This window comes from Sorex fumeus, unplaced genomic scaffold, assembly GCF_029834395.1.
Source record: "Sorex fumeus unplaced genomic scaffold, SorFum_2.1 ptg000035l, whole genome shotgun sequence".
Classification (NCBI taxonomy): domain Eukaryota; kingdom Metazoa; phylum Chordata; class Mammalia; order Eulipotyphla; family Soricidae; genus Sorex; species Sorex fumeus.
In genome coordinates this window covers 16,588,464-16,601,347 of record NW_026606092.1, presented here as the reverse complement: position 1 = coordinate 16,601,347, position 12,884 = coordinate 16,588,464, and the positions used below count along the sequence as shown (strand labels likewise).

The window sequence follows — 12,884 nt, the reverse complement described above, 5'->3', positions numbered from 1 at the left end:
TGTTTGACAGTGAATCTCTGTGAGTAAAGATTGTATCAGAACTCAGAACAGTTTGGTAATGTTGTCGGAATGATCTCTTTTGAACTTTTCATGAAATAAATTGTCCCAGTGCAAAAACTGGGAGAATTTTATTTCATAGCAGTACATCAAGCTCAGGGGTAGGGCATTTGCCTTGCGCGTGGCCGACCTGGCCAAGCCAGGTTCGATTCCTCCGCCCCTCTTGGAGAGCCCAGCAAGCTACTGAGAGTATCCCGCTTGCACGGCAAAACCTGGCAAGCTACCCATGACATATTCAATATACCAAACACAGTAACAACAGGTCTCACGATGGAGACGTTACTGGGCCTGCTTGAGCAAATCGATGAACAATGGAAGGACAGTGCTGCATCAAGCTCACCTATAAAGGCCTCTAGGAACTTTTCAGTCCCCTATCTAGAAGATACCCAAGAAAATTACTGAGAAAAAAACAAGTTCTCTGAAATCAATAAAGCAGCTTCTAAAAGTACCTACTTCTAGGCTGTTAACACTTCAAAATTTGGACTCATTTAAGAATAAGGTTTAAAAATATTCCTAGCATCCCATAAAATAGATTTTATTTTCGCATGCATGCAATAGGAGATCAGTTACAGTCTTATCTTCTAGGAGCTTATATCAAACAACATTTACATTGGCCAAGCAAAGAGTAGAGTAAAATTAATTTCTAAAAACCATGGTTCTTGCAAATTTGAATTTATCACCTACAGTTTTATAGATTTAAAATAGAACTAGACCACAGCAATCTGAAGGAGCAATCGGAATGCCCCTGGGATTGGAGCTAGTCCAGAGAACTGAGTAATTTCTTGCCAAGATCCATAGGTATTGGTATAAGTGGAAAGAAAGTATTTAATCACAGATACCCTAGAGCAGGGCTTCTGTGCTACCCAATTCCACAGGGGTGCCTTCCTTTTACATAGGCCAATCATTATGCTTCCTGTAGGACTAGAGGTGCAGCTCAAAGGTATGGTGGCTGCCCTGCATACCTGCGGCCCTTTGCATATATGATCACCAGTATCACAAATCAGAAATCTCCTCTATGAGCACAGATCCTTAGACCATCCCTCACATTGGTGAGCAGTTCAGGTCTAATCCAAAAGCTTGTTTCTCAAACATTTTGTTTAACTCTGCCACACTGAGACATTAACTTGACTACAATCCACTAAAGAAATACATTTTTGATAGCAGATAAGTTTCCTAAAAAAGTATATAATACACTGACTATGTAATAGTCTGTCTTATCCTAAAAAAATAGGATAGTCATCGCCCACTGAAATGATTTGTCACCCACTCGCAGAATATGACCCAGCATTCATATGTAGTTAACAGAAATAGTTTCCATAAAATAATGCCCTCCCTTCGTAATGTAATTTATTTTTCTTTTCTATTTCATTATATCAGTATATTCTAGTTGGTCATGCAAAATTGATAATGCTGTCCCTAGTAGGTCCAAATATTGTTTTAGAACATTTGTGGCTTATTAACTCAGCAAATGTTATTTATTGAGTAAAATGTTTATTTTTAAGCACTGTTTAACATTGCAGATAAAATAATACATAATGGAAGGATACTAAATTAACTAGTAATCCTGACAGTCCACTTACTCTGCTCATTAAACAAAATAAGGAGACAAAATTTCTTCTTAGACTATTGAGTATTTTTAACTGTCATTCAAGTGCCTTTTCAGAGAACAGAAATTCTACCACACAAGAGAGTTCACTCCTTTTCCACATTGGTTTCCGTAGTATAGAAAAGTATTTATGGGAAAAAACCAAAAATCTTTTAGTTACCTGAGTAAACAATAAAGCAATTTTTTTCAGTTATTCGAGGCTTCTGTGTATCAACAGATAAAATCAATCATTAGCTAAAAAGAAGGAAAAAAATCATTTTAAAAAATCCATTACTGCCGCAAGACTGACCTCCTTGATAAGTCCTAACTGCTACTCAGACATCATAGTCCAAGATTCGTGCCATGCTTTCCTCCACCCAGTATCTGCGTCAGAACATTTGTTCAGATATTGCCACTGAGACTGCTCTTTGTGGTCTTGGTCCTCCTAAGTACCATCCCTCCCTCCCTTATGGTGAACAGAAGAGCTAGTTTCTAGAGCTAGTCCTTAGAACCTCCTAGCTACTTCATGTTAAAGAATGCTGTATATTTACATCAGAAACAAGAAAGACATTATATGCTTTACAAGTAGATATTACCATGCTGTTTCTTGAGCTCAAGGAAATATTGTCAAATTGGAAGATTTAGGTGTCTTGTAAAAATTCTTTCAATTATTATTTTTTATTAATTCTCTCAATATATAGAAAAATTTGCTTATTTTAGGGAATTGAAGCATTCACACTGACCTTTTTGCAATTAAAGCATACTAATCAAAGAAATGATAAGGGTCAGAATAATTATTTTTGTTGTTGTGCTAGGAATCAAACTGAGTGTCACACATGAAAGGTACATGCTCTGCCACTGAAGTACATTCCCAGTACAATAATGACCCTATGCTTTTGTTTATTTCCTGTTTTTTTAGTGTATCACTTCCCATATAATGAATAGTATTTATACTTTTGAATTTGAGCATGGTGAATAGTATTTGAATATATGTCAAATGCTTTAAAACAACCAATAAATACAAGGCACTTGTCTTCTGTTCTTAGTTTGCAAAGATTTTTTAATAAATCTTTTTTGTTGTATTTTGGCCATACTTGGCAGTGCTCAGACCTTACTTCTGGCTCTGTTCAGGGATTATTCCTGGAAGAACTCTGGAGGATCATATGTGGTACCAGGGTTTGAACCCAGGATGGTACAAGTGCCCTACAGATTTTACTATCTCACCAGCCCCAATCAGTTATTTTTTAAGTTAAATTTCTTAAATATTTCTCTTTTTTTATGTAGGAGTTGTGCTAGTTATTCAGCTATCGGTTAGGCTGATTGAATTGGGCATGAACTCCACAAATTTTTTTTTTACAAATTTCTTAAATATTTCTATTCCTAGATTTTTCAGCTTATTTTTTCTTTCTTTTTTTTGTCCTCCCCCCCTCGGTTTTTCAGCTTTTTATTTACATAGACCCGTGTATAATATTGACAAGGATCTTTATCTGTTGGAATGTGTATTTGATTTTGAATCCATTACAAATCAAAAAGAAAAAGAAAATGACAAAAGTAAAATGGTAAAATAGTTCCTTCTATTCAGGTAATTTCTTAGATAGCTCTTTTTTACAATATGATAAAGCATGAAAAAAAGCTTTCTTGCTTAAAGTCATATGTAATCAGAATTGGAGGTATAGACCAAACAGGTTTGATGACATTTTTAAAAGAGTTTATCGGTACACTTGTATCAATAAAGTATCCTGCCTTTTCCCACACTTACAAAGACTGTACAATAATCTCATTAACACTAAAGCCAGCCATAGAGTTACCCTAATGTAAACAATGACTTTTCTCGAAGAATATTGGTGACCAAGGAAAGAAATAAATCTAAGAAGGTAGATATCACCTTGGTTTTGAAAATCAATTTTTTTAATGAGGCAGACAAAACCTCTTAATGAAATTAATAAGAAAATGGCCTAAAAACCTTTTAAAATTTTTATTGTTTGCATATTAGTATGGATGTGTTTATACACACTTACACATTTTATGTGCATGCGGGAACTCCTGTTTATATCTGGAAATTATCCTACTGCACACAATTCCTTGTGTTAGACTATTTCATTGTCTAATTGGGTGTTTTAGCCACATGATTTCCCACCAGAGATTGTGAGAAAAAGAAATTATGCTATTTCATAATACTGCTGCACTGTAGCACTGTCCTGTTGTTCATCGATTTGCTCGAGCAGGCATCAGTAATGTCTCCATTGTGAGACTTGTTGTTACTGTTTTTGGCTTATCGATTACATCACGGGTAGCTTGCCAGGCTTTGCCGTGTGGGCAAGATACTCTCAGTAGTTTGCCAGACTCTCCTGCCTTCCATAATACTGCTAGTGGCATTTAAATTTTTTTCCAATGAAAGATTTCTCGAGGTTATTCATACATCCCATGCAACTGTCTCTTGGCACATCCCATGCAACTGCCTCTTGGTTATTTAACTAATTGGATAATAAATGATTTGCTTTAAGAAAAAAAAAAAGGAGGGAGGAAGGAAGGAAGGAAGGAAGGAAGGAAGGAAGGAAGGAAGGAAGGAAGGAAGGAAGGAAGGAAAACTTAGCCCCTGCCCCTTTCACTGCATTAGATGAAAAATATAGCTGGTGTAGGAAACCAGATTTAACAAAATACTTTGCTACAGACTTAAACAACTCGTTGTTTAGGTGGAACAGTGAAGCAGGCTCACCAGAGATTGCCTTATTCAGGACTTAGTGATTCAGAAACAGGTAATCTCAAATTTCTCCCATCTATGAAAATTCATATTAAACTACATGATTTTTTACGTCCCCAGGGATTCTTCTGTGACTTTAAGAACTCTATACTTTGGTATGGACCTTTTTATCCAAAGTACGATTTTTAACTCCTTGGAGCACCTGGGATCTTACAAAAGTACCTTGCCATATTCCATTCCCTTATCTCTTGCTTCAAAACACTGGAGTCAGTTTTCATTTTCTTCATAAATTTGTGTTATTTTCTCCCTTTCTAGACATGTACACACAGCATAGCATCAGTTGACTTCTACAAATAGACAAGTTTTATTTTAACACCTGAAAAAAACCTTCTGAATGGCAAATGTGTTGGAGACTATATATCTGGGAATATGGAGAAGCACAAATTATCTTCTTTTTTTTTTTTTTTTTTTTTTTTTTTGCTTTTTGGGTCACACCTGGCAATGCACAGGGGTTACTCCTGCTCTGCACTCAGGAATTACTCCTGGCCGTGCTCAGGGTACCATATGGGATGCTGGGAATTGAACCGGGTCGGCCGCGTGCAAGGCAAACGCCCTACCCGCTGTGCTATCATTCCAGCCCCAAATTATCTTTATTAATGGTTTAGAAATATATACTCAAATTTCTTCACCCCTGTTTAAGACAGGAGTTTAAGGATGGGTTTGAGGACCTGGAATGTGGAGAATCAGCATACAGTATTTCCATCACATTTGTTTGAGGGTACACAGGACTATTACCCTCCATGTAATGCTATGTCCTTGTTCTGTTTTTACATTACTTTTCTATTTAGAACACATTTGTGTATTTTCATCCCTCAAATTCCAAATCAAGGGTTAGCACTTGTGTAGTTTTCCCAGACACCTTCAGTTTTACCATTGCTCTAGTTATATGCTTTTTATAGTTTACCAAATTGCATTATAATTGCACTATCTGTGTGAGGATTGTAGCTTAAAACATCCTAGTTGGTAATAAATGCTTAATAAATGTATATTTGAGAGAGGAAGAAGGGACCAGAAGATTTGTGTATGTGTCATTTGCCTAAACTCTGAAAGGACAAGATTTGGTTGGTTTGGTTTGTTTTTGTTTTGTATCACCAGTTCTATCCTTTTTCCACCAGGGTATTGAAATAATTTTCTGAAAATTAGAGAAAATGAAACATAGATTCTGATCCAGTTATTATCCTTAAGAAGTTTATAATATTCATCACCCTCTTTACTGTAACTTAAAAATACACCCAGAGTGACTATATTTTCTTTATTGTCACTCCACAAGAATATTTTGATGGAGAACTTGTAGAATAATATCCCCAAATGGCTACTTTCTTGAATCCTAAACACTAATGCTTTACTCTTACAAAATAAAGATAAAAAACCATAACCTCTTGGGAAGTCCTTCATCTCAAAACCTTGCCATGTACCCCTGGTGTATTTTGAAATTGTGCTCTGAATGTGGTTAAGGAAATGAAAATCTGTACATTTAACTATGTCATTATTACTTAGCAGATTGGGGAAAAAGTTTGCAGATAGTAATTACTGGCAAATAAGACTTTTTATTAGCTTGTTTTTAAACAGTGGTTTACAAATGGAAAGAAAAAAAAAACCCACCATGTCTAGAAAAAGTCAAACTATTTAAGAAATAATGAAATGTTTAAGATGTTCGTTGTTTTATTACAAACCAATATTTAATATTTAAAGAATTACATACCATATGCCTATTTCAGCAGTTGGTATGTATTTTCACCCTACTCATTGGGAACAATCTAATTATTTTATACGTATGTATACATTTTCAAAGGAACACTGAGATCTTAAAAAATTGCAACCTATGGCCAATGGAAAAAATTGTAGTCTTAGTACAATGTGTAGAATTACTTGATTATGTTTTGTATGTACTGATTTATGCTTACTACCATTACCATTATTACCATTATTACCATATCACCACTACCAACCACAGCAACTAAAGCCAGGAATCTTGATGACAATGATAATCTTTCATTATAGAGCTTTACACACTGCAAACCTTTCACTTGCCTATTTTTGGCTCCAACCACAATTGAAATATATTTACAGATAAGAGAGTGTCTTATGTGGAAAGAGCTGCATCACTGTGCTTTTTATAAAATAGTGAAAATCAACTTTATCAAAATATTTTTATAAATATGAGCAATGCTACAAGTATGTATCAAAAATTAAAAATTCTAGGACCTGGAATTGTAGTTTAATGGTAAAGCACATGTGAATACCCTGCATGCAAAAGACCTGCTTTAATATCTGGTATCGCAAACCCATCAAAAAAAGGAAGAGAGGAGAATTTTGTTTCATTCTTTTAGGAGAAAACAACATGAATCTATATTTGTTCTATTATGGCAACATTGGAAACATTTCTGTGTACTTGGATAATGTTCCACGTCCCAGTGGTAGCACAATCAAACATAAAGTATGTTACTTTGGCACAGCAATAAAAGGCTTAAATTATACTTTATTTTCACTAACACTATTACTGTTCATTATACCATGTGCATGTTTAATAATTTTCTATGAAAGTAAATGCATGTGCATTTGTCAAATGAATATGCACATAAAGCATATCTTTGGGGGAAAACTTTTGACCATAAAATAATGATCAGTTTCTTTTCAACAGAATCTTATTCTCACCCTCTCCACTTCCCAAGGCTGATTTCAGAGAAATGACCAAGCTGGACACCACCAGGGGATGGTTTCAGCCAGTCTGGGATAGGGCCTGGTGTTTCTTTAGTTCTTTCAGTAATTTCTGTAGAGCAATTGGAATGGTCACTGAATTTTTATTTTTTGAATATTATATGAATGATCATCTCTAGCATAAAACTTTCAAGAATAATAATGCTATCTGAATAAATACTGACTTGATTTAAAGAATCATGAGTTCAAAATATCTTATAGTGTCCAAAGTATCTTATAGTAGGGTGCCTGCCTTGCACACATTTGACCCAAGTTTGATCCCTGACAGTCATATGATCCCTAAGCATCTCCAGGAGTAATCCCTGAGTGCAGAGCCAGGAGTAAGCCCTGAGCATCAACAGATGTATCCCCAAAACAAACAAACCAACAAAAATATCTTTACTATTAGTGACAAAAACTCAAAAGCAATGAAACATACAGCATCAGTAAGAAGAATGACTCTTGTACATTTTTTATAGATAGAAATGTAAGTTGAATACATATTGATCACTTTTGTTAAGAGAATGTTGACAACATGTATCCAGTACTTTTAAAATATGTAAACCTTTAAAATATGTAAATCTTTGAAAGAATTTTTCCTTAGCAAAAAAATGAACAAATTGGCAAAAATTGATTAATGATAATGCTTATATTTTTACATGGAAAGGTCATTTAACTTTTTATAAAAAAATCAAAATATATATGACTGATTAGATTATGGTGTATCATACATGATACTCATAAGTAGTTCTGTAGTTAATATGAATTAAAAAGGAAAGATTCACAATATATTGATATATGAACTTATAAAACAACATAATATTTGTTTAGATATGTAACAGGTAATGGTGTATATATGTAGTGTATGTTTATGTGTATACATATATATGGAGAAAATCCAGAAAACCCTACTCTAAAATATTAATGACATTATCTCTAAAGATGTTATTTTGTTTTACATTTTTAATGACATCCCAGTTTTTTTCCACAAGGAATATGTATATATTGATACTATAAATATGAATCCCAAAAATTCCTTTTAAAAAAATACAAAGGCCAGAGATATGGCTCAGTGATGGAGTACATGCCTCCCATGTGTGGGGCCCTGGATTGATCCCTAGCACTGAGAAATATATATAAAATAGAACAATCATTTTCAAATATGAGACCATTTATTCTATCCACCCCATTCACTTAGTGATATCACAGATTCACTCATCTTCAGCTTTCCATCCATGAGAAGCTGAGGGGCTACTTCACATGTGGCAGTGGTACTAAAGAACAAATCAGGACCTCCCCCACAGAAAGCATCACTACAGCCCTTTGACCTCTCTCCCTAGTTCCAGAAACACCTGATGCTTCATGTGCTAAACTTTTTGGAGCATTTCATTTTCAAAGTAGGTTGAGAAGTGTAAGGTCAAATCAGTTTTATTGCCAAAATTGAATCATTTCTGATTACAATTCATTGGATGAAACTCAACAAAGTTAACATGGGACAAATTAAAATATATCTGTTTTCCTTTATGGGGTTATATTCCTTAACACACAGTATTAATACCTGCTTTTTCCTTCACTTCCAGGCGGTTCAGGACCATCATCCTCCATAGCCATCGCTGGCACCAACCACCCTGCCATCACAAAGACAACATCTGTTCTTCAGGACGGTGTCATAGTTACCACGGCAGCTGGAAACCCACTGCAGAGTCAGCTGCCCATTGGGAGTGATTTTCCTTTTGTTGGCCAAGAGCACGCACTTAATTTTCCATCCAACAGCACTTCAAACAACCATCTTCCACACCCCTTGAACCCCAGCCTTCTCAGTTCTCTACCTATCTCTTTGCCAGTGAATCAACAGCATCTCCTAAACCAGAATCTATTAAATATCCTCCAGCCTTCATCAGGAGAAGGCAAGTCTGAGATCAACCTCCACCCTCTAGGTTTTCTCAACCCAAATGTAAATGCTGCTTTAGCTTTTCTCTCTGGTGACATGGATGGGCAGGTATTACAGCCTGTTCACATTCAGCTCTTAGCAGCCCTGCTTCAGAACCAAGCCCAAGCAGCTGCCATGCTTCCTCTGCCATCTTTCAATCTGACCATCTCAGATCTTTTGCAACAACAAAATGCCCCTTTACCCTCGTTAACCCAGATTACAGCCCCGCCAAACCATTTGCTAAGCAATCAGTCAGAGCACAGCAGAGCTGAGACCCTTTTAACCAGCCCCCTGGGGAACCCTATACCAAGCTTTGCAGGCAGTGACACTACTTTTAATCCCCTGCTCCTCCCCACTGTTACTGGGGCCTCAGGATTAATGACCTTGAATCCCCAGCTGTTGGGAGGTGTCCTGAACTCGGCATCGGCCAACACCGCTAATCATCCAGAGGTTTCCATAGCAACTTCCTCCCAGGCAACCACTACCACAACCACTACATCATCAGCAGTGGCAGCACTGACTGTCTCAACACTTGGTGGGACAGCAGTGGTGTCAATGGCAGAAACATTGCTGAATATATCTAATAATGCTGGGAATACACCTGGTCCAGCTAAACTCAACAGTAACTCTGTGGTGCCACAGCTACTTAACCCTCTACTGGGGACAGGTCTGCTTGGTAAGTTCCATTTTTTCACAAATTTTTACAAAAAAAAAAGTTTTTCTAATTCTATTCTTTTTTTAAAAAAATCCATTTTATCACACTATTTTTAAAAAATGTTTTTGTTATGTCACAGCTTGCTTTAGGGACTAAATTTAATAATACCCATACACAACCCTAGTTACTCAAACATGAAAATGGCTTTTTCCTTGGTCCCTATTCTAACAATACTAAATATCTGCTTTCTCTTCTCTTCTAATTCTGATGCCACTTAAACCTAATAGCCCCCATCATTCTCTGAAGCTGAGTAGTCTTATCTTTCTAATACTCAAGATTAGCGACATCTTTTAAATAATTATTTGAATCGACATTGGTGTGGCATCACAGGGTTGGTATGAGCAGCTGCACTGTGGATAGAAACAAGTTGAAGAAATGTCTTTCCAAGTGACCCCTTCAGAAATAAAACTAAATGCCCATCCAGCATAATAAGAATCAGGGCATTTGAAAAAAAATAATAAAGTTGAAGTTTTTTCAAGTTTATATAAACAGATAAAAATGAATAACCACTGCTAGATTTTCTCAGACAGTACTATTCTGTAGAAATTTGTGACTTTAAAATAAAATCCTTTGTGTAAATTTTCCTATGACAAAAAAGGTAGAAAACAATGTTAATTAGATTCTGTTGATCACTGGAAGCAACTATAACATGGAGTAGAGAGATAGTGTAAAGTCTGGAAACATACAACATATTTTCAAGGGCATCATCCTGAGCATGAGAATAAAATATATGGTTCCAAAGTTTAGAAACACATGTACAGTTTATGACTAGTTCTTTTGATGTTAAAGTCATTGTGGTAAAATAACTGAAAAAGCATTACATACTTACAGATTTCAAGTAATAATAATTTTCTAGCAATTCTCCTTAGGAAGCTGATTTTATTGGATAATTAGGTGATTTTTCATTTGCTTTTGAAAGAATCTAATTTTGAATCAAAATTCAGTTACCCTATTTTATACATAATATATATTTTAATGGTTGTTACAACAAATTTTACTGTAATTTTAGTTTTTTACCATTTAAATTTTTGTTGACCAATCCTTTATTTAAAAAAATGCATAGCATAGAATTATTCAGACTATGAATTTTAATACTATTAATTTGGGCTGGAGTGATAGCACAACGGGTAGGGCATTTGCCTTGCACATGGCCGACCTGGGTTCGATTCCTCTGTCCCTCTCGGAGAGCCCGGCAAGCTACTGAGAGTATCCTGCCTGTATGGCAGACCCTGGGAAGCTCCCCGTGGAGTATTCAATATGCCAAAAACAGTAACAACTCTCACAATGGAGACATTACTGGTACCCGCTCGAGCAAAAATTGATGAACAAGGGGAGGACAGTGCTATGGTGGACATGAATTTTAAAAATTTACTTATAAAAAGAGAAGATGGGGAAGTTTGTTTTTGTTATCGTTTTTGGTTTTTTGTTTGTTTGTTTTAGGGCCACATTGGGCAGTGCCAAAGGGCTTACTCCTGGCTCTGTGCTCAGGGATCATTCCTGCCAGGACATAAGGGTCTATGTGGTGTGTCAGGTCAGCCACATGCAAGGCCTTACCCACTGTCTACTCTCTCCTGATCTTAGAAAGATGTAGTTTTTGAAAGGGAAACAACATTGTTCTTTCAACTTATCATTGATTTACACTTTTGTGGAGTTTCAAGAGTTTACCTTTAATCATCTATGTGTGTGTATACAGAATTTATAAAATTTATAACAATTTATAAAAATTAAAAAGACAGACATCTTTTCAAAAAGTAAATACATAAAATACATATATCATATATCAGGGCTGGAGCGATAGCACAGCGGGTAGGGCGTTCGCCTTACGAGCGGCCAACATGGCTGACCCGAGTTCGAGTCCTCCGCCCCTCTCGGAGAGCCCGGCAAGCTACCGAGAGTATTTGATATGCCAGACACAGTAACAACAAAGTCTCCAATGGAGATGTTACTGGGCTCGCTCGAGCAAATCGACGATCAACGGGAGGGCCTTTACCTTCACCTTTACATATATCAAATTTTTCTTGATGACTTTTATTGATGTCTTGATAATTTAACTTTGTAAACAAGGCCTAAGTAGGCCCATTCAGTTCAGTCATCTGGATTGCTGAAATATTTTACAGAAAATTTCTATTTTAATATCAGGTAGTCTAACAAAAATAATTTGAAGGAATATACAACATTGATCCTCAATGTCTCAGACTTGACTAATGAATAAAGCTAAGACTAAGCTTCTCCATGGTATAAAATTTTAAAAATCAATTATGAAAGAAAAATAATAAATCAACTCTTTCCTTACCACTTAGTAAGACTTTGAGGAGAAAAAGTGCGGAAGTGGTGGGGTGATGAGATTACCATGTAAATCTAGTGTTTAGATTTTGTTTCAGGAATCCTGAGGTGCAATGATAGGCATAGAAATCTCCAAAAAATCACATTAACTTACACGTTCTGTTTTTCCAACTATAGGTGACATGTCCTCAATAAACAATACTTTGAATAACCATCAACTGACTCATCTACAGTCGCTGTTAAACAACAATCAGATGTTCCCTCCAAATCAGCAGCAGCAGCAGCAGCAGCAGCTTCTCCAGGGGTACCAGAATCTTCAGGCCTTCCAAGGACAGTCCACACTTCCTTGCCCAGCTAACAGTAACCCCATGGCTTGCCTGTTTCAGAACTTTCAGGTACTCTCCTTCTCTGGCTTCCTTTAGAGGGAAGCAACGTCTTGGTCTCTTTCACCTCGTAAGGTTTTTTTTGGGGGGGAGGGACTAAATATATTTATGTACCCTTTCACTTCTAGATACTTATATTTCTCAGTAATGAATGTTGTTAGAATATTGCATTCTTTTATCTGAAGGTTGTTGTATTTTTGTCTGAAAAGAACTTGGAGGTCTCATTTTGTCTGTTTTTGTTTTGTTGTTGTTGTTGTTCTTGCCACATCCGGCTGTATTCGAATCTTCCTTGCTCTTGCTCAGGGATTACTTCTGGCAGTGCTCGGGGGACCATACGGGATCCTGGAGATGGAACCCGGGTGTGCAAAGCCAGCATTTTGCCTGCTGCACTATCTCTTTAGTCCCTGAACTTATTACATTCTGACAAATGAAGAAGCTGGGTGAAAACAGTGATATTAAATTAAAGACTGTAG

The 12,884-nt window shown here is 36.3% G+C and overlaps 1 protein-coding gene across 2 annotated transcripts in view; it reads left to right on the top strand.

Moving 5' to 3' along the window:
• The window catches only part of MBD5 (methyl-CpG binding domain protein 5), a 77,114-nt gene that overhangs the window by 32,336 nt on the left and 31,894 nt on the right, over window positions 1-12,884 (top strand). Inside the window, exons 6-7 of one of the 2 annotated variants that reach the window (XM_056117703.1) lie at window positions 8,681-9,007; window positions 12,206-12,423. In XM_056117703.1, the coding sequence (XP_055973678.1) occupies window positions 8,681-9,007; window positions 12,206-12,423 (545 nt within the window). Of the gene's footprint in view, window positions 1-8,680; window positions 9,707-12,205; window positions 12,424-12,884 lie in introns of both variants that reach the window. The other variant, XM_056117701.1, reaches the window with a different exon arrangement.